General features: G+C 34.4%; 3 protein-coding genes across 3 annotated transcripts in view; all 3 read right to left on the bottom strand.

Moving 5' to 3' along the window:
- The window catches only part of LOC104707439 (beta-adaptin-like protein B), a 10,180-nt gene extending 9,937 nt beyond the window's left edge, over positions 1-243 (bottom strand). Inside the window, exon 1 of the mRNA XM_010423790.2 lies at positions 59-243. Within this exon, the coding sequence (XP_010422092.1) occupies positions 59-145 (87 nt within the window). The 5' untranslated portion in view covers positions 146-243. The remainder of the gene's footprint in view (positions 1-58) is intronic.
- LOC104707438 (E3 ubiquitin-protein ligase RHA1B-like) lies at positions 2,002-2,565 on the bottom strand. The gene has a single exon (XM_010423789.2). It carries the CDS (start codon positions 2,493-2,495, stop codon positions 2,040-2,042), a length of 456 nt encoding a protein of 151 aa, XP_010422091.1. The 5' UTR covers positions 2,496-2,565; the 3' UTR covers positions 2,002-2,039.
- On the bottom strand, positions 17,541-20,704 carry LOC104707437. Its single transcript, XM_010423788.2, has 3 exons — positions 19,625-20,704; positions 17,838-18,380; positions 17,541-17,747 (listed from the first exon to the last, which is right to left on the bottom strand). The coding sequence occupies exons 1-3, from the start codon at positions 20,510-20,512 to the stop codon at positions 17,646-17,648; spliced, it is 1,533 nt and encodes a 510-aa protein (XP_010422090.1). The 5' UTR covers positions 20,513-20,704; the 3' UTR covers positions 17,541-17,645.

Genomic DNA, 20,941 nt, shown 5'->3' with positions numbered 1-20,941 from the left:
AAAAAAAAAAAAAAAAAAAAAAAAAAGAGTGAGGTTAAGAAGAAGAAGAAAAGAAAACCTTATACTGGGAATTAAGCTCTTCCTTGAGCTCAGGGATCTCTCCCTTCTTCGTCGTCGAGAAGTACTTTGAATCGTGACCACTCATTTTCTCCTTTCTTCTCCCCCGACGACGATCTTTCTTCTCCGAGATTATGTGAGACAGAGAGAGAGACACACACACAGAGACGATGACGGAGAAATGGTGAAAGGGAAGACGCCGGTGACGATTTTTCATCGACTAATGGGCCGATTTTTTAATGGGCTTAATGATAATTGAGCCCATATTTGAAATTGTCCAGGGTGGCTTTTGAATAATTTAGCGAAATTAATATTTGGTTATATTATTTAAAGAGAATTTTCAAATTAATCCCTGTACTTTTATATCAGTACAGGAAGGACCTCTGGGTTTAAATGGTAATCTTGAGCTTCTTGTGTGTGAGTGAGAATTAATAGTGAAACTGACATATTATTTGTAGCTCTAAATGACAACGACGAAGAGACTTCAAAATCTTGATAAATGATAAATGATGAATGATAATTCTTTTTGTTGTTTCTTATAAACCACAAAAACTTTGGGATAAACCTTTTTCCAACATGATAATGATTACTAACACGCTCTCTTTAAAATGTTGGGATAAACCTTTTTCTCTTTTACTTTTTGTGGAAACATTTAAGATAATGTTGGTTTTGTAAAGTATATGTGTTTGCTATTATAATCTTGGAGTTTTTCGTAAGAAGTGGCTGGTTAATTACCATATTATCGAATGAGCTTTTGACAAGTCGTCGTACATATTTTTAAAGATTATCGCATGCATGAACCTTCGCTGATATAAGTATTGACAAACTCATAGCCGTCACTCATTGGTGGACTGATGACAAGAAAAATTCGAAAAAGTAAGAGAGCTTTAGTACTTGACGTACGGTTGAACTTTCAACGGTGGCGTCACTCACAAATGGAATATGTTGACAAATATTCCAATTATTCTATATGTTTTCAATGTTTTGATAGATCACGATTTGGTGACGAAATTATTTAACTAATTAATTATAGGGATTAATTATCCAATCAGAATAAACGAAAACCAAGAGTTTGGAAAAATGAGAACAAAAATTAAAGATCCATGTAAACTTCGAACTGGTCCGGCTCAAACTTTACCTAGACCATCGGACATTGTGCACTATACCCTCAGCACATATGCTAAGCTCGCACTGACTAGGAATACAGTTTAATATCAAACTGTTTGAGTACATAGGACATGCATGGTATAACTATCCCCTTCTTATTGAAAGTACATTTACTAATATAACATTTTATTTCTAAGATTTACATAATAAACCTTTACCATTTTAATAAATACCACAACTTAAAGTTATTATTTATAATATTATAAATATATATACATCATTTCTTTTCAAACAGATGCACATCTTAACAAATAATTTTTTTGTACCTAATTATCTAAACAAATTTCTTACGCTTTCCATGATATTAACAAATTTAACATGGTAAAAAATATACAGAATAAGAGAAAAAATCTGGATATATCCACCAAATTAACACGATAATATGAAAATACGAACCCGATAATATGAAAATACGAACCGATATATATAAACATATTTTCATGACATATAATAAAAATAATAACCATCCTAGCACGGAAACTATTCTAATATATGTTTATAACAGAGCAAAACACACTCTATATTTTCTGTGTGTCACAAGTGTATGGTGTTTGTTTGCATTTTGTGTAATTTATAACGCACATGTATATATATGGTAAAGAGAGACGAAAAGGATCATAGATACTGATTTTTGTTTCAAGAAATATGTCTTGTCATAAATCGATAGACCAACATTATTTGATGTCTTATCATTTTTCAAATTTAAAGAAGACATTTAAAATTTAATCCAGAACTTAGAATATTCATCGGATTAAATATACACATAGTGTTCTTTAAACAAAACCACTATTAGTTTATACTTTATACTTTCCACTTCACCAAACCGAACCAGAATCCGAATCCATCTGCGTGTAATCTTCCTTCGGCAAGAACCGGTTACGACAAATCGGACAAGTCATCTTGCAACAGTCAACTACCCAACGGTCTAAACAATGATGGTGGAACACGTGTCCACACTTCGGAAGCTTCCTAACCTTATCGTCGGACTTGAAATCAGCTAAACACACCGTACAACAATCATCCGGAACGGTCAAAAGATCCGAGATACGAACCACGGGGACAAACTCGTCGGCAAGACTCGCTGACTTCGAGAGCGTGTGTCTGGTCGGGTTGCGGTGAGAGGTATCGTGGTATAGAAAACTAGGTAGAAGTAGAACGATGTAAGCGCAAAGAGCATCAACGATGTCTCTGATGAAACCAATGACGTAAAGTGCCTTTAGTACGTACCCTGGTATCTTAAAATCCTTGAAACCTATAAGAACAACACCCATGACTATGAGTGTGTGTGTGTGTGAGAGAGAGAGAGAGAGAGAGAGAGAGAGAGAGAGAGATGAAGCTTGAGGTGTGGGAATGAGAATAACAAGAGACAAGTATATTTGTGTTTAAACTTTAAAGCGTAATATATAATTTAATCCGGTGGCTGAAGATATTTGATTAATCAATGGTGGGTCAATGGACTGTATAATATATATTTACTTTTCTCTGATAAGTTCTTTCATTAGTATGCATGAACGTGAATCAATAGAAATGATTCTTCACCGAACCGTCGAAAGTTCTAAAGTCCCAAGGGTAAAAGTCATATATTTCAAAAATATAGTTTCTTTAAATTAAGCTAAGTAACAATTGGAGATGTAGGTCAGATGGTAGAGCGCTCGCTTAGCATGGGAGAGGTACGGAGATCGATACCCTGTATATATATTTGTGGAGACATTTATAAAATAAATCATGAAGTTGGCATTTATTTACATGCATGACATTGATATTAAATAATTAATTTAATAAACAAATTAATTCTATTTATATTCATTTTTTCATAGAAACTAAATGTTTAAAAAGGTAACAAACATAATTGTAAATGTATACAGATTTTATTTTCTTATTTTATAACGAGGTGAGTGAAAAGGTATTGTTCTTTAAAATTTGAAAAACTGATTTGATTAAATGTGACTTTTAGCCTCACATACTATATTTTACTTTCACGGGTTTCATATTATGAGTTTTTGCGGATTAAAAATCTTTGAACATGTTGCGTGATCAGGCTAGCATAACGTGTTTGTTCCCTTTAATATTCTGAATTCATCTATATATACATTTGTGGAGACATTTATAAAATAAATCATGAAGTTGGCACTTATTTACATGCATGACATTGATATTAAATAATTAATTTAATAAACAAATTAATTCTATTTATATTCATTTTTTCATAGAAACTAAATGTTTAAAAAGGTAACAAACATAATTGTAAATGTATACAGATTTTATTTTCTTATTTTATAACGAGGTGAGTGAAAAGGTATTGTTCTTTAAAATTTGAAAAACTGATTTGATTAAAAGTGACTTTTAGCCTCACATACTATATTTTACTTTCACGGGTTTCATATTATGAGTTTTTGCGGATTAAAAATCTTTGAACATGTTGCGTGATCAGGCTAGCATAACGTGTTTGTTCCCTTTAATATTCTGAATTCATCTATATATACATTTGTGGAGACATTTATAAAATAAATCCTGAAGTTGACACTTATTTACATGCATGCCATTGATATTAAATAATTAATTTAATAAACAAATTAATTCTATTTATATTCAATTTTTATATAGAAACTAAATGTTTAAAAAGGTAACAAACATAATTGTAAATATATACAGATTTTATTTTCTTATTTTATAATGAGGTGAGTGAAGAGGTACTGTTCTTTAAAATTTGAAAAACTAATTTGATTAAAAGTGACTTTTAGCCTCACATACTATATTTTACTTTTACGGGTTTCATATTATGAGTTTTCGCGGATTAAAAATCTTTGAACATGTTGCGTGATCAGCCTAGCATGACATGTTTGGACTATAGAACCAACACTAAAACTATTAGTTTATTTCATATACTATAGATTTGTAGTCATAGTTTAGAAAATTAACTTATAAATTATTTAATATATGAACTACAAAATATTACACATACTACAACACATTCTTAATATTCCAAAAGAAAAATTGTATACACATAACATATCATATAGATATATACCTCTGTTTAATTATAGAAAACAAAACTAACTTTTTTAAAATTTTATATTCTATCTAATAACAAATTTAATGTAATTAGCTTATAAACTGTATAAAACGTAAGAAGAAGAAAAAACATTCTAAACAAAATAATAAATTAATTAGATAAAAATTGATTAATTAGGAATTTGAAAACTAAATAAATTAAAAAATATTATTTAAAATACAATAATTTATAATTTAGTCTTGCGGTGTACCGCGGGTGAAAACCTAGTTGGTTTATCAAAAGAAAAACAATTTAAGATACCAAAATTACAACTAAAAACAAAATTTAATTTCTCCCAATAAACAAAATATAAATTTTATATTCGGTTCAATTTTGGCTACAAATATTTTTATGTGAACCAAACCGGATCGACACCCACCATATGCCAATTTTCTAAAACTTTTTATTTTTTAACTTTCCTTCCTTCTTCGTAGAAAACCCTAGCGTCGCCAGCCCTGACCACATCTTCTCCAACATTGGTCGAGAGCTCATCATGAGCTTCTTCAATCTTCTTCCTCTTTCACCAAATACACTCTTCTAGCTTCTTCAATCTTCTTCCTCCTTCACCAAATCCACTCTTCTAGCTTCTTCAATCTTCTACCTCCTTCACCAAATCCACTCTTCTAGGGTTTTCAATTTCTCTCCTCTTCTTTAGCCATGGATATGACTACTTGTGTTGCTATAAGACCCCGTTCGAAGACTGATTCTTACTTGAATTCGATTATACAATTTGTTATTAGATAGAATATAAAATTTTAAAAAAGTTAGTTTTGTTTTCTATAATTAAACAGAGTTATATATCTATATGATATGTTATGTGTATACAATTTTTTTTTGGAATATTAAGAATATGTTGTAGTATGTGTAATATTTTGTAGTTCATATACTAAATAATTTATAAGTTAATTTTCTAAGCTATGACTACAAATCTATAGTATATGAAATAAACTAATTGTTTTAGTATTGGTTCTATAGTCCAAACATGTCATGCTAGGCTGATCACACAACATGTTCAAAGATTTTTAATCCGCAAAAACTCATAATATGAAACCCGTAAAAGTAAAATATAGTATGTGAGACTAAAAGTCACTTTTAATCAAATTAGTTTTTCAAATTTTAAAGAACAGTACCTCTTCACTCACCTCATTATATATAAGAAAATAAAATCTGTATATATTTACAATTATGTTTGTTACTTTTTAAACATTTAGTTTCTATAAAAAATTGAATATAAATAGAATTAATTTGTTTATTAAACTAATTATTTAATGTCAATGGCATGCATGTAAATAAGTGTCAACTTCAGGATTTATTTTATAAATGTCTCCACAAATGTATATATAGATGGATTCAGAATATTAAAGGGAACAAACACGTTATGCTAGGCTGATCACGCAACATGTTCAAAGATTTTTAATCCGCAAAAACTCATAATATGAAACCCGTGAAAGTAAAATATAGTATGTGAGGCTAAAAGTCACTTTTAATCAAATCAGTTTTTCAAATTTTAAAGAACAATACCTCTTCACTCACCTCATTATAAAATAAGAAAATAAAATCTGTATACATTTATAATTATGTTTGTTACCGTTTTAAACATTTAGTTTCTATAAAAAAATGAATATAAATAGAATTAATTTGTTTTTTAAATTAATTATTTAATGTCAATGGCATGCATATAAATAAGTGCCAACTTCATGATTTATTTTATAAATGTCTCCACAAATAAGACCTCGTTCGAAGACTAATTCTTACTTGAATTCGATTATGCGTGATGCTTGTTCACCATCTCTCAGGAAGAAGAAACGGCAGCGGAGAGGCTGTGGGACGGGAGATGCAAATGTCAACCAACGGCGGAGAAGATGTGGTCTGGTTTAATAAAAATAAAAATTTTAAAAAATAACCGTGTTTTATGGGATTTGAACCTGGGTTTGAGGATTAATCAGTGTTCACCCATCACCAACATACCACAGTAATAAAATCATTAATTTTTAAACCAAATGGTATATATACTATAAAACATGTGGACGTTAAGATTTAACACCATTAAAATTTGGTAACGTCCGTTGATGGCTGTTAACTCGTTTATACGAATTCACCAACCGTTATATAAACCAAGGTTTTTTATGACAAAATTAAATAATCAAGGTATTTTTCTTCCAATAAAATAACAGAGGTATTAAACGTCCAAATAAAAAATAGATGGCGGTTTTTTAGGCTTTTTTCCCTTTACTTTCTACCAGTCAAAATTTTATTCGAAAGTGTATAATTTAATTTCTAATTTTGTTAATTTCATTCAAATAATAACTAATAATAAAGTTAGCGAGTAATTTAAAAAATAAAATTGAACATTTTTATATTATAATACTAATGAATAATGATAAGTCGTCTCTTGAATCGCTAAATATATATTCTTTTTTTTTTCGATTTTTTGATAGATTAGAAATCGACAAATAAAAAAAAAAGTAAGTAGACCTAACCCATCGAATCATGACTATATCCACTATTCTGATATTCGATAGAGATTAAATTTAAACAGTAGATTTTTTTACAGAAATTTACTCAAACAACACTTATAAGTTCGACTTTTACTCAAACTACACTTGTGACCAAACTTTTACTCAAACAACACATAAAAATTTGAAAAAGACGTTTAAGCATTAGGTTAAACTAATAATTACAGAAGTGCCATTACATATTGTTAAACCCGATAGTTAAACAGAGATTTCGACCTAAAACTTTTTCAGAAAAAAAAAATCTCCTTTCTGCGAGGAAGGCTCGGTAACGGCGTGTCGTTGAGTCCCATTACAATTGTACGAGGGTGAGGAGATCTGGTGAGTTGGAGTTGGGATAAATGTTATCTTAGTCGTGAGGGGGTTGTGATAAAGCAGAGAAGAAAATTTTGAAGGTTTTCGGGAGAATGTAGCTACGCGACGGCGAGAATCCGGTAAAGGTAAGTTGTGAGTGAAACGTATCAGATGTGTTGATAGTACAGTTGTATATTATTGATTTTCCTCTGGTGAAGGTGTGTTGGGTAGATTTAGCGGCGGCCGAGAAAGGTAGGATATAGTGACGGCGCCGATGAGTAGAAAGATTGGGTAAAAGGTGTAGTTTAATTTCGAGTGTCCCAGTAAGTTAGTTAGTAACACATTGAAAACCCTTTCTTTAATTTTCAAATGGTTGATAGGAATTGGTGGCGGTAGGAGTTTGATTGAAGGAAAATAACTGGTAATTAGAGATGGTTGATAGGAATTGGTGGCGGTAGTGAGTGTGGGTGAAGATACATTTGGGTTGGCAGCAACTAGTGTGAAGAGAAATCTATAAAATGTAACTGCTTTTGAATTTGGCGGGTATTGGCAATGAAGATATGTATATATTGATAGAGCTACAGAGGCTATTAACTAGTTGTGGTAGAGATTGTATAGGAAGAGATAATTTGTGATGAAATGATAGGGATAAGTTTTGGGAGAAGATATTGTGTAGTAAAATTTGGTGTAATGTGATATGCTTGTCGCGTAGAATCTGATGGATTTTGAAAATGTCTCTTGCAGGAGGATATGGAATCTACTAGTTCTGAAAAGAACTTAAGGTATCCTCCGAGGCTATATCCTCAGGGGAAATCTTCTTTACAGAAGAGGAGCATGCACATTAATTGCACATTAAACAGTTTTGAGCTGTTGAGAGATTGCATTGGGGATGATGTCTATAACGACATTCGTGATAATTCGCAAGTGGGAGTGATTTTGAAGCTCGCTGATAGTCGATATGTATGGGGTTCCAAGATTGTGCATCACTTCTTAACTCAGCAATTGGCAATTCATAGGAGATATGAGATTTGGTCGCTAATAGAAGGTAATCCAATTAGGTTCTCCTCACATGAGTTTAGTGATATCACCGACCTCAACTGTGACAAAATTGATGAGGAAGACAGAGTGGATGTTGATCACAAAGAGTTGTGGGGCGAGATGAAGGTTGATTCTAGGGTGGGACCAAACTGGAAGAGTTGACTGATGTATTGAGGGAATGTAGGACATGGGGTGAGTCGAAAAGGAAAATGATTGGGATTTTGTTTGTGTTGCATGTCGGTATTTTAGGGATTTCGCGGTCTAGTAGGATCCCTTTGGAATATGATAAACGTGTTTTCAATACAGAAGCATTTGAGAGGTTTCCTTGGGGTCGAGTAAGTTTCAAGAGACTAATAGACTCCATCAAAGTTGTGTCCTATGAGAACACGTCGTATGTGGTTCATGGATGTGCACATGTTCTGTTGATTTGGGCCTTTGAGAGTGTTAGAGAACTAGGGAAAGAATATGAGAATAAAAACCAAGGTGATGATGTCCCCCTTCTTAGTTGGGATGCAGGTCGTACCAGGGGAAGTATAGGTGACTTCTTATTCTCAGAGAGTAAGAAGAAGAAGGTATGTTATATCATATAGGTGTATGTTTCGAATGAGTGTCATATGATGTTAATAATATAACTGACTATATTACAATTTTCTGGTGTTTTGTAGCTTCAAATTCATCATTTAGTTGTCAGGCCTGAAGCGGAACTGTTTCCATTTTGGCCTGATGAGACCGAAGCTTATGGTGAAGGGGATGGTGGATTTAAATTGTTGGATAACTTGTTAGGTAATATTATGAATGCCTCTGTAGATGAGCGAGCTTGGGATGGTTCTGTTGTTGAGAGGCAGCCAGGAAAGAGGAAAGCCGTCGAGTTGGATGCGGAGGTGGAAAACGTAGACAACTTAATAAATCCAGGAAGAAGTCACATGGAAATGGTGGTTCGGACAAGAAAGCCAAAAGGGATGAATCTGCGGAAAAGACGGAGTCAGTTGGTGGAGTGCATGCTCCGTTGGATGTAGCTGGTGTTGAAAGTGTGGTGAATATGTTAGCGTCATTGTCCAACAAATTTGATACCATGGACTCTCACTTGGGCGGTCAATTGGTCTTGTTAAGTGAACAATTTAAAGGTTTAGAAGAGAAGGTTGCAAATCTAGAAGCTGATGTTGATGTCATAAAGAAAGGCAAACCTCAAACTCAGACCGCCGAATCTACAACATGTGAAGATGGTGTGGTTGGAGAGAAAGATGAGGTAAGCTCCTCGACCCAAAGTCCTCTTTAAATTAGTTTTTAAGAGGATTTGGTTGATCAAAAAAGGGGTTTTCATTCGCAGCGTACTGGGTAGCTGGGTGTGGAATTACAGAATAAGAAATTTAAGTCTATTGGTTGAGGAGTTTTCTAACCTTTTCCTCTAGAGTTGTTCAAACATTTTCTCATCATATATTGATACTTGAATTGATGTTCTCGTCGATTTGGTTAAATTTTAAATGTTTTGGTTGCTATTTGCTACTTCCACCTTTCAAATTTTCCAAATCTTCTTATAATTTTAACATTTATTTTTATGTTATTAAAACTTAACAACTGAATCAATTGGAGAACTAGGGAAGTGTATTATCATGTGTTTTTTGATAACTGTGAATTGACAAAAAATTTACATCTTGTGTTTTAGTCATGGTTAGTTCAGGTACATGAAACTTCCGATGGGTACCCCATATCTTGTGCTGTTAGAAATCCAATTGCAAAAGCCAAATCCTGTAAGCCCAAAGCCCAAAGCAAAGATGATCTAGTATACTCAAAGTCCACCAAACGCCCACAACTTGTAAAGCTAGTAGAGGATGGTACATCCACTAAACAGAAACCAATCTCCCCAAAAAAAAGCCACAACTACACCAACCACACTTTCTGATGCATCGGATCCTATTGAAGATGCTCGCAATAAGGCATTTGATGGTGCCCTGGACAAGTTGATTGTGTTGTGCAAGGTTGATGTTGAAACAAGGAAAATTAGACCAAAGAACCTATCATACACCCAACAAGATCCTTTTGTTGGCAGTTTAATGGTGAAGCGTATGCTGCGTGGTGTTAAGTTATCCCCAACAGCTTATGATCCATTCGCAAAGGCTGATGCTGCAAAGGTGGAAGCCCTAATGAATTTTATAAAACTAGAAACGTAAGTTGTCATCTTCTTCATCCCTACTAGTTCTTCTTCTGGTTATTTTTGCATATTCATTTGATGGGGTTTATGCCAACAGGGAAGATCCATTGAGAACGGATTTTGGGGCCTCTAACTTCTAAGGCGATGTGGCCGAAAAATGATCCTACGTATGGTTGGTTGATGGATTTGGTAATTATTACCCCCCCCCCCTTTATTCTTTTTTTTGCATTATATAACATCCTCCAAACTCTGACGTTTAAACCTCATATTATGTTCCATCTATGTTATCATTTGGTGTCTATCATGCAAATGCTTCGAAAAAGATCAATGCAGGCGGTTTCTCCTTTCATAAGTGATAGGATAGCATTTTTAGATCCATGGTTTGTGAATCAGTGGACTCATGATTACAGCAAACCAGCGTGTCAACATTGACTGTATATAGTCAAGTAGTTCGACAATGGGAAACTTTCTTGCTTGTTTAAGAACTCAGTTAATTGACTCAACGATATTGCTGGTTGTGAAATTGTACTCCTCTCCAGGAAAATGCAGTCGATTCCACATACTTACATCAACGTGTTGTAAATAAGCATGCAATTCTGGATTCAATGCACCGATTTGCTAGAAGTACATGTTAAAGTCCTCAAGACGAATAGCACTTGTTGCCTTCTTTACAAGTCCAAATGACTCACTACCTCAGAATTTAAGAACAATATTTTTGTATAGATGGTATGTGCAAATACCACAACTAACAAGGGGGTAGACATTCTTTATTGCTTTTCCTATGGATTGATGTCTATCTGATATTATAGCAAGGGCTTCATCATCTGGTATTACACGACTCAATTGTCTAAAGAACCATTCCCAAGCTTCATCATTCTCATTATCAACGACAGCAAATGCTAGGGGAAAAATATTGAAATTTCCATCTTGTGTAGTAGCTAGCAGAAGTGTACCTTGATATTGACCTTTAAGGAATGTCCCATCCACAACAATAACTTTCCTCATAATAGGAAACCCAGCAATGCTTGCCCCAAAAGCTATGAAAGCATATTTAAATTTGTCTTATGAATCCACTTCCAGCTTGGTGTATGTTCCAGGATTTGCTTTTTGAATCCTATACAAGTAAGTGGGTAACTCTTCATACCCATGTTCGGCTGTACCACAAACTAATTGTCTAGCACATAGAAGATTCCGCCGTGCCTTCCAATAGTCAACCTACAAGTTAATAGATGAGGTAAGAAAAGCTGACAACGGACTAAGAAAACAACCACACTTAGTCAGACGCAGTATCATACGTAAGAAAACTTACCGTCAGCCCAAACCTCAAGTTTAAAGCATCGGCCACATGCATTGGTCGAATACTGCCTCCAACTCCACCAACAAATTCCTTATACAAATGGCCCAATATATCTGGAGTAGCTTGACGTGCACGAGCAGAACGTTCAGTAACTGAGCAAGTATGCTCATTTACATATAATCTAATATGAAGACTAGGGGAATCTCCAATCCTACTAGCTCTTATACGCCATTGACATCCTTCTACCCAACAATATAGTGTACGACGCAGGATTCGATCGATCCACATCAAAGTCGAATTTTTGTAGAACAAAGACTATCTTCAGTCTACTCTCCAAAGCTTCTTTTGAGTCATATTTTTGACCTACTGCCACATCAACACAACCAACTTCGATAACGACTGAATCTTTAGCCGGGGTTGAACTCGTTGCTCGCAAAGGTGCCTTCCTCCTATTTTTCCCTCCGTATTGACCTTTTACTGATCTCTCATCTTCGTATACGGTTGAAAAATTAGAATACAAACAATAGTCTTCATCCCCGGAGCTAGCTCCGTCCTCGCAACAGTCATATCGGCTATCATCGCCTTCATCAATGATAGGTATTGTTGCATCTGAGCCCTCGTTTCTTTCTTTCTCTTTAAATGACTTCGTTTCTTCAACACCTTTGTTCTCGGGGAACTTTTAATGTTCAGTGTGGATGAGATCTTTCCCAGCTACCTTCCTCTTCTTGTACTCCTCACCCTTAGTTTCTCTTTTACTCTGATATACTCCGCAGGACCTTGCTCGATCGAGACTTTCCTCTCCCTCTACAATATCGAGCTCAACACATAGACGCTCAGATTTACACACTCTAAGATATCCTTCAAACTGGCGATGATTGCAGACAAATACAGGAGGTGTATCAGCTGGCATTGTTTGCGACGTCCTTGAAAACTTATAACTTAGTAGAACACCATACATCTCTCTGTCCAACCCAAAATCCTCGTACACCATGGAAACGATATCTTCATATAATGTTTTTTTGCTCGCTATTAACATCCTCGAACCTCTTCTTTCGTCAACACAAAATTCCCAGCGCTTTTTCAGTAAAACCCACTTTCCACACACAAGTGATATATCCTCCATTATGGAAAACGAGCTATAGATCTAGATCTGTAAAAGGATAAACACAGAACTTTGAATGCACAACTACCTCTGTAATAGTTGAAGAGAAGGAGAGATAACTATGCTTTGAAGTTTTAGCGGCTGCTTGAAACTCGTCTCAAAAGAGACTGTTAATCAGCAGTAAAACCTAAAACAACAATAGTATAAATCTATCACGTCTTTTGGTTAAACTCTACCTAACTTTTGTTATTTCAGTAAGAATTATGTCTACCACTACACTAACTAATAAATCTATCGCTATTATTTATATCTATCTGTATGGAAATATCTACCATCGCTAAAAATTATATCTGCCATATAAAACTACTAAGTCGTATATGTCTGCCATAATGACTAATTAAATCTGTCAAACAAATCTGCCATCCGACATAAGCTTACTATATCTGTCGCCGTTTACCTAATATCTCTATCAAAATTTCATATTTCTATCACCATTACAATATATCTATCGACTATCTCTACCGATAACAATAAATCTCCTAGCATTTATTTTCTCTGCCATCGCTGTTATTTCTCTACCAAATTAATCTACTCATTATAAAAACTCTAGCCAATAACTCTGCCAAAATTTATATAATTCTGTCGTACATAATGTCTCTATCGTTATGTAGCTTAAATGAGCGGGAGTTTCCCCCCCCCCCAAAAAAAAACTTTGAACAGTAGTGCTCAAAACAATTATGTGGCAACGCTTTTTAATGGCTCAGTCGTAATTTTTTTTCCTTATTCACCTCGAAAAGGGCTTATATGTCATAAAATATTACGAAAAAATGACATTCTAGTCAATTTTGATCTTTTCTAGGCTATTTGAGTAAACCTCCTTTTTTATTTTATATTTTTTATTAGGAAATCCGTCGATATCTCTTATTGAATCTTCTTGTTTCTATATATTTCATAGGAAATATATTGCGTTTCTGCCTAGAGAAAGAAATAGAATGCTAGTGCGTGAGACACAAATGTTGTCTATTCTAATTATGGTGCGTGAGTAAGAGTAGATTGATGGTAATGCATGAAATGAGGTAATTTAAATTACCTCTTTACTAGTCCCGTGTTGCCTATTCAAATGCCTCGGCTTGGTTTTAGACTCTTCTTATGATGAGTCTATAAATCAGAAATAAAGTGATAGTGGTGCGTGAGTGAGAAACTTTGTCCCATGTTGCCTATTCAAATGCCTCGACTTGGGTTCAAGAATTTTGTGATGATGAGTCTATAAACCATAAATGGATTGATGATAGTGCAAGAAATAAGGTAATTTAAATTACCTCTTTACCAGTCCCGTGTTGCCTATTCAAATGCCTCCGCTCAGTTTTAAGACTTTTTTTATGATGAGTCTATAAATCAGAAATAGAATGATAGTGGTGCGTGAGTGAGAAACTCTATCCCATGTTGCCTATTCAAATGCCTCGACTTGGGTTCAAGACTCTTGTGATGATGAGTCTATAAACCATAAATGGATTGATGATAGTGCAAGAAATAAGGTAATTTAAATTACCTCTTTACCAGTCTTGTGTTGCCTATTCAAATGCCTCGGCTCGGTTTTGAGACTTTTCTTATGATGAGCCTATAAATCAGAAATAGAATGATAGTGGTGTGTGAGTGAGAAACTCTGTCCCATGTTGCCTATTCAAATGCCTCGGCGCTGATTTAGATTCTTAAGAGTCTATAAATAAAAAAATAGATGGTTGGTAAGAAATTCTGATGCTTGTCCTTACACAAGGCAATGAGGTAATATTAATAGTAGTGTTACAAAAGGAAATGAGATGTATTTTTACCATGTTTTTGAGGCACATACCTCAGCAAAAAAGGGATTGTAGAGGATAATATTGTTGTTGAATTTTACATGTTTGAAGTAGATTGATCTCTTAAAGCAATAAGAATTACAAGCAATTCTTCTTTAGGTTGATTGATGGATTATAATGATTGTTGGTTGTTGTATGTATCTATGAGAATAAATTAATTGTTGTATTGAGTGAAATTCTTAGCTTATTGTTGAGATATGAACGTCAACTGATTACATTTTGCTGACTTTATGTTATTGCAACATTACCAGGTGATCTGACATATGATGAGGTATTAAACTCTAATGTTTGGTAAGTGATGGATCTTGATTCAAGACTCTTTGAGGCTTTTAAGCCATGATATAAGCAATTCTAGTGCTTCTAGATGCATTAAGTCTCCTATATGATTGGACTTATCTTTCTTTTTTTTTTCCTTTCAATTAAAAGGGAGCGAAAAACTCCTAACATATATCTGTTATGGTTTGGTCAGAGTCTTCAATATTACAAGATAAGTGGGAAATAGAGACTCTGAGCTACTAAGATGGCTATCAATGCCCCAAGAAACAACCAACACTAACACCAAGTTTTTTTTTTTGTCAGATTGACTTTCAAAACGTTTTCATCTAAATGACTCAACTTGGTCGTGAAGGCCTAAACCGACTTTGAGAAATTTTTTTACAAATTATATATTTTTTTTTACATCAAATTGTTTCTCCAAAAAAATTCTCAAAATTGTTTTCAACTAGAAAGTTTCTCAAAAAACTACTATTGTTTTACAAATTGATTTTTTGGGAAAAGTTTTACAAATTGTTATAAAAGGTAAAAATCAAATTGAAAAATGTCAACAGAGAAATATTTGCAAGGTTGAAATACATGTTTGATTGTTTCGGTTTTTTTTTAAAATGGATGTTGAATACTTTGTACTTAGGTTTAGTTTTCAACAATTACTAATTGACTTTTGGTTAAAGAAAAATACCGATTGGTTTAATTCAAGTTTAGCTTAATTTAATTGAAAACCGGATTAATCTTTAAGTTTAATAAGTTGATTTAGATCCAATTATGTATGTTAAACGTTTTAACTTTGGGTTAAATCAAACTTTGATGTCGACTTTGACGAGACCTAGTTTGAGGGAATATGAAACCTCCTTTTAGATTATGTATGTCTGGTTCGAATTTCTTGTGAGTTGGGTGCATATTTGTTAATTGTTAATGAATCTACTTGCATAGTGATCGTTTGACATGATGATGTGTTTAGTCTAAGGAACCAAGGAACTAGTTGTTTAAGAAAATACGAATTCATATAGCTTTGATTAAGTAATTGAATCGAACACTGAATGTACATTGATATTAATAAGTTTTCTCCACCATTCCTTGTTTTGTAATTTGAACTAATCTAGTTCACATAGTGAATATATACAACAACTATTTTATAGTCAATGTTGGGTTCCTCATAAAAAAATAATGCTACACAAATTTGTGTGGCAAACAAACCAACAAAAACAAGTAAGTTGAATCATGTCTCCTCGTTCTTCACTTGGATCCAAGACCAGATTCTGTCTTTCCGCGACTAAAACCCCCCAATAAAACACCCAAAAATCAAATTCCGCAGTCACAAGATGAAGGGTTTCCATTGCCAACGTTTATCACAAATGTTGTTATTAATGGAACAAAACCTTTCGTATCTTTGAACATGTCCCCATAAAGCAATTGTCACATTATTCTCAACTAAAAAATGGTTCCAAATGCGTAATTATCCTCCGTCTGATTGCAGCATCTCTGATCTTTATGTTTTAGCTTATAAGAGCAAAAATTTTGAAATGGGTCGCAGTGACTTCAACCCAGATCATTTAGAGTCCACACTCCACACATGTGACCCAAACCCCTAAACCAACTCTAGTAATTTAGGTGTTGATCGGTTATCCCGCTACCTCTCGCAAACGAAGCGTTTGCGGGTAGTAGCAGTTGCTAGCGATTGGTACCAATCACACAAACCGCTTCCAATCGCTTCCAACCGTTTGAAACTACTGAATTCCGAAAGCTGTTTCTCGCAAGCGTTTGTGTTTGCGGACGGTTGTGGTTGGATTTATTTTTAAAACTTAAAACAAATTAATAATAATGAAATATTTTTTCAGAAATCTTCTACTTAACCATTTTATCCATTGAGGATGAGAGAAAATGAAGTACAGATACGATTAAGGAGATTAAAAATAAATAATTATACAAGAAAGTAAGATTTTAATTAACAATAACCCGAAAAACTTGACGTAAATTTTAATGGCACAACACACATAAATTCAAAAAAAATCTAAATAAATATAATATTTCATCAGAAATTTAAGAAAATAAAATTATTTGTGAAAAATATTAAAACAAATCACCAATGACTTTTCTCAACTCTCGCTTCAATATGAAATTTATTTATTTTTTGAATAATTATTTTAGTATTTTTAATGAATTATAATTATAAATCAATTTTAATGTTTTTTTTGGTGTTTGAAAACATTTATATAATTATATATTACATTTATTATGTTTTAACTGCACCCGCTGGTCAACCAGTCGTAAGCCTCCTGCAAACGCATCCATTTAAAGCGCTAAATCAGTCATTCAAAACGATTAATAACGCTTGAAACCGCAACCACCCAATTACGCAATCTCCTGCAACCGCAACCGCAAACGCTGCGTTTGAACTAGTCATACCCTTACTCAACACAAGTGAGTTCTAGACCCGGACCAGCTTCAAATTAAAATTAAGTTACTTACAACATACTGAAACTTGAAACTTTATCAATGTATATGACCTAGTAATCACTACATGGTTAGTGTTTGGAAATTTGTAAGTATAAGAGTTATCCAACGCTTACTAATGAGAGAACTCATGTCATCATGGTTCATGTAAACCTGTTTTTGAGATAAATAAATTCTACACTATTTTTCTTTCTTACTACGGAAGAATTATGGAAAAAATGATATTTGAAACGCATAAACAAAATATAAATACGGTGTAAAATTTAAATAATTAGCCGGCAAAACCAGGATTAAAAGGCCTAACAAGGTGATACCTCTGATATATATTTTTCTGATACCTCTAATATATTTTTTGTCTCTTTCAAAAAAGTTATGTTACAAAAATTGATATCACTAAACTTCAGTGACTTCACCTGCTCTACATACACCAACATTTATCCATAATGTATTATTCCTCTTTGTTTGTAATACTCTGCAACAATTTTTTCTCGGTGACTGCCCAAGAGAAACAACAATCAATAAGAATTAACATATTAATGTAATGAAAAAAGCTTCACATCTTTAAAAATTAAATCATTCACTTACCCTGTTCCATAGGTGAGGATCCGGTTTTTTATAAACGACTATAGTGTTGATCTCCTCCGGGTTAGCCATATCCCAACGACAAGCCGGATGGCGAACCCGATGCCTCGTGTATTCGCTAACCGTTGTGTTCAATTGCGGGTCGAATTTCACATTTGACATGTAAAAAACAAACGGTGTTTGGCAAGGATTGCGACTTACGGGCCTAGTATTGAATGCATAGGCCGTGTAATCCGCTTTTTTGTACCAATTCAAGAAAGTTCTAGATGGCATTTCCATTTCGCGAGGAGAAAAGGATCCGCGGAACACCTGGACCGCATATCCCCATGAGACCGAAATCGTCCAGCTTTTGTACTTGTCATAGCATATTGATTGCTGGAGAATCCCGGATGAATCAATCTTCATCGGTGTAGTTAGTTTCTTGATGGCACGAACGCGAGTCATGTTCGGAAAAATCGGTTCCAGCACATCAAGATGGTGCATTGATACAAACGGTGTTACGGGATGGGCAGCTAGGAGGCCAAAGAGGTTCCCATGAACATCGTACTAAAGAAGGAAAACAAAAAAAACTGAATTAATAAAAGCGTAGGCATCACGTGCTACGTTGCGCGTAGAGTGAAAAAGAGAGTCACACGTCTTTAAGAAGACCTTTAAAGGTTGAAACTGACACACGGGTCCTATTCCGACATCTAGGAATCTAACAACTATGGTTACTCTGCTCAAGCGCCACATGTTCGAATTATTCTGCTTTAATCTTTCTTTAATTCGTTTTAAATAAACTAATGAACATCAACCAAAGCTTACAACAATTCACGTTTCTTCTTTTAATCAAAAGATATAATGAAGCTTGTTGTTATTTCCAATGGTTAACTTTTTGGTCGGCTGTTTTAAAATGGGTTTACCAATTAAGTAGTGCGACAGCGACACAAAACTCGGATCTCCATAAACTCGAATGCCATAAAGATTCACACACCTACGAAAAATTTATTAAAATTGAAACGAATGTGAAATCTAGCCCTACGCATTCGGATTCCCCAACCCAATCGGGTTTTCGGATTTTCGGATTTAGGCATATAGACTTCCATTCGGGTTTTTTGTATTTCGGGTCGAATTCGGGTATTATCCATTCGGATTTGGGTTATTCGGGTATACCCGAACTCAAAAAAATTATTTTTTTTGTTTTTTTATCATTTTATAAATTTCAGAACACATATGTATATATAAATATTTAACTTTTCACATTAGGACAAAAAAACTAAGATGGCAAAATGGTTTAATATGCACCCTTAAATGTCCAAGATACTGGGTTTAATTCCCCCTAAATGTATTTTTACATTTAATTCGGATTAGTTCGGATTTTATTTCGGGTTCTGATATTACCCAAACCCGATCGAATATCCGAATTTGGGTCGGGTTCAGGATTCGGGTTCGGATAATATGCCCAGGGCTAGTGAAATCATTAAACAGTCTAAAATTTGTGCAGAAATTAATCTTTTAATCTCTTACCTCTCAAGATCTCAATTAAAAACGTTAAACAAGTTTTAACAAATCCATTGCGACTAATCTCTAATCTTAAATTAATAAATTATACCAAACTTTAAGCTACGCATACCATGAATGCCAATTACATACACCAATCATCGAACTTGCCGATTTCACTAGTTTTTCTAATTTTGTTAAGCCAAACTCATTTGGAATCGAACCAATCTAAGCAATACCCATTTGGACTTAAACCAATCTAAGCAATACCCATTTTCATAAAATCAACAAGACCAAATCAAAATACTTACTTGATGGAAACCAATCTCTTTAGTTAATGGAACACCAAGCTCGGCCATACAAGCTTGCATCCGATCATCAGAACCATACAAAGCCGGATACCTCTGAATACACCGATCTTGCATCTTACTCAAAGCCACAGCCAAAGGATAACTAATAGCAAAACCTCCACCACCATAAGCCATCCCATAAGAGAAAAAAATGTTCTGTAAATGAGATTCCGACAAGCTCCCAATATAATACATCTGCTCGTGATCATACTTCCTCAAAACCCTAATCAGATTATCCGTAACAAACACGGTATCGTCATCACCCATCACGAACCACCTCACGTTCTTCTTGGAAACAGAATCAAGATTCATCAACGTCTCGGAAACGATCCTCGAGATCCGAATCGCTGATCGGTGTCCTTTCTTGTTAGTGTAAGGAAACGACGACGTGTTACCGGAGATTCTCACCGGCGGGAGGTTTTCTTGATCTCCGGCATCGGATTTTATCTTTACCTCTTTGTCTAACCACACGTAGCCTCTCATCTTCTTTGGTTTAAACCAAATCTTGATGTACTCTTTCCTATGTTTCCATAGCTTCGACGACGCAGCAATCCCGAAAACCACATGGTTTAGATCGGTGGCTTCGTGCTCCGCCGTCTCCACCGCCGTAGCTGGAACCGTGACTGCTTTTTTCTCCGGTCGTCTTTGATGATTGAGAATTGAGTCGGAGGAGGTTAGATCTTCGCAAGGTTGTGAAGTGGAGACGATCTTGAGAGTGTAGATGATGTAAGTGACGGAGATGAAGAGGATGAACCAGATCATTAAACGACCGGGTCGGGTCATGGATATATTCGATGAGCTCCGATCCCATTTGGGTTTCTCCGATGAGTCCTTTTGGTTTCCTTTCATATACAGTGTGAATATGAATTTGTGACAAAAACCAAACCGTTGTTTGTAGGAAAACAAAAACTGATGGGTTTGTCTGAAAATAAAAATAAAAATTTATGAGTTTTTTGCTTTTGTTTTTGTTTTTTTTTTCTGGATAGAGAGAGAGACAGAGTACTAAGCTAATGCTCTCACACTATAAAAGTAGAAGAAAACCAAATGAGCAGAACCAATTTTTTTCAACTTTGTGTGGGTCTGACTGTTCCTAAGCTTCCATCGTGGGTCATACTGAACGATCTACGTGTCGAGATTTGCTCTGATTACGTCATTTAGCAGACCATATAAATTTTTGTCGATATACAAAATTTACGTCCTTTATTGTAGGTTTGTATTTTAAGGGCTCTTATATTTTTTTAGTATTAGAAAGTATATGTTTACAAAGTAAGAACTTTT

Source organism: Camelina sativa, chromosome 8 (assembly GCF_000633955.1).
Source record: "Camelina sativa cultivar DH55 chromosome 8, Cs, whole genome shotgun sequence".
Lineage (NCBI taxonomy): Eukaryota > Viridiplantae > Streptophyta > Magnoliopsida > Brassicales > Brassicaceae > Camelina > Camelina sativa.
Note: the sequence above shows the minus strand (reverse complement) of the source record. Positions and strands in the feature narration are given on the sequence as shown.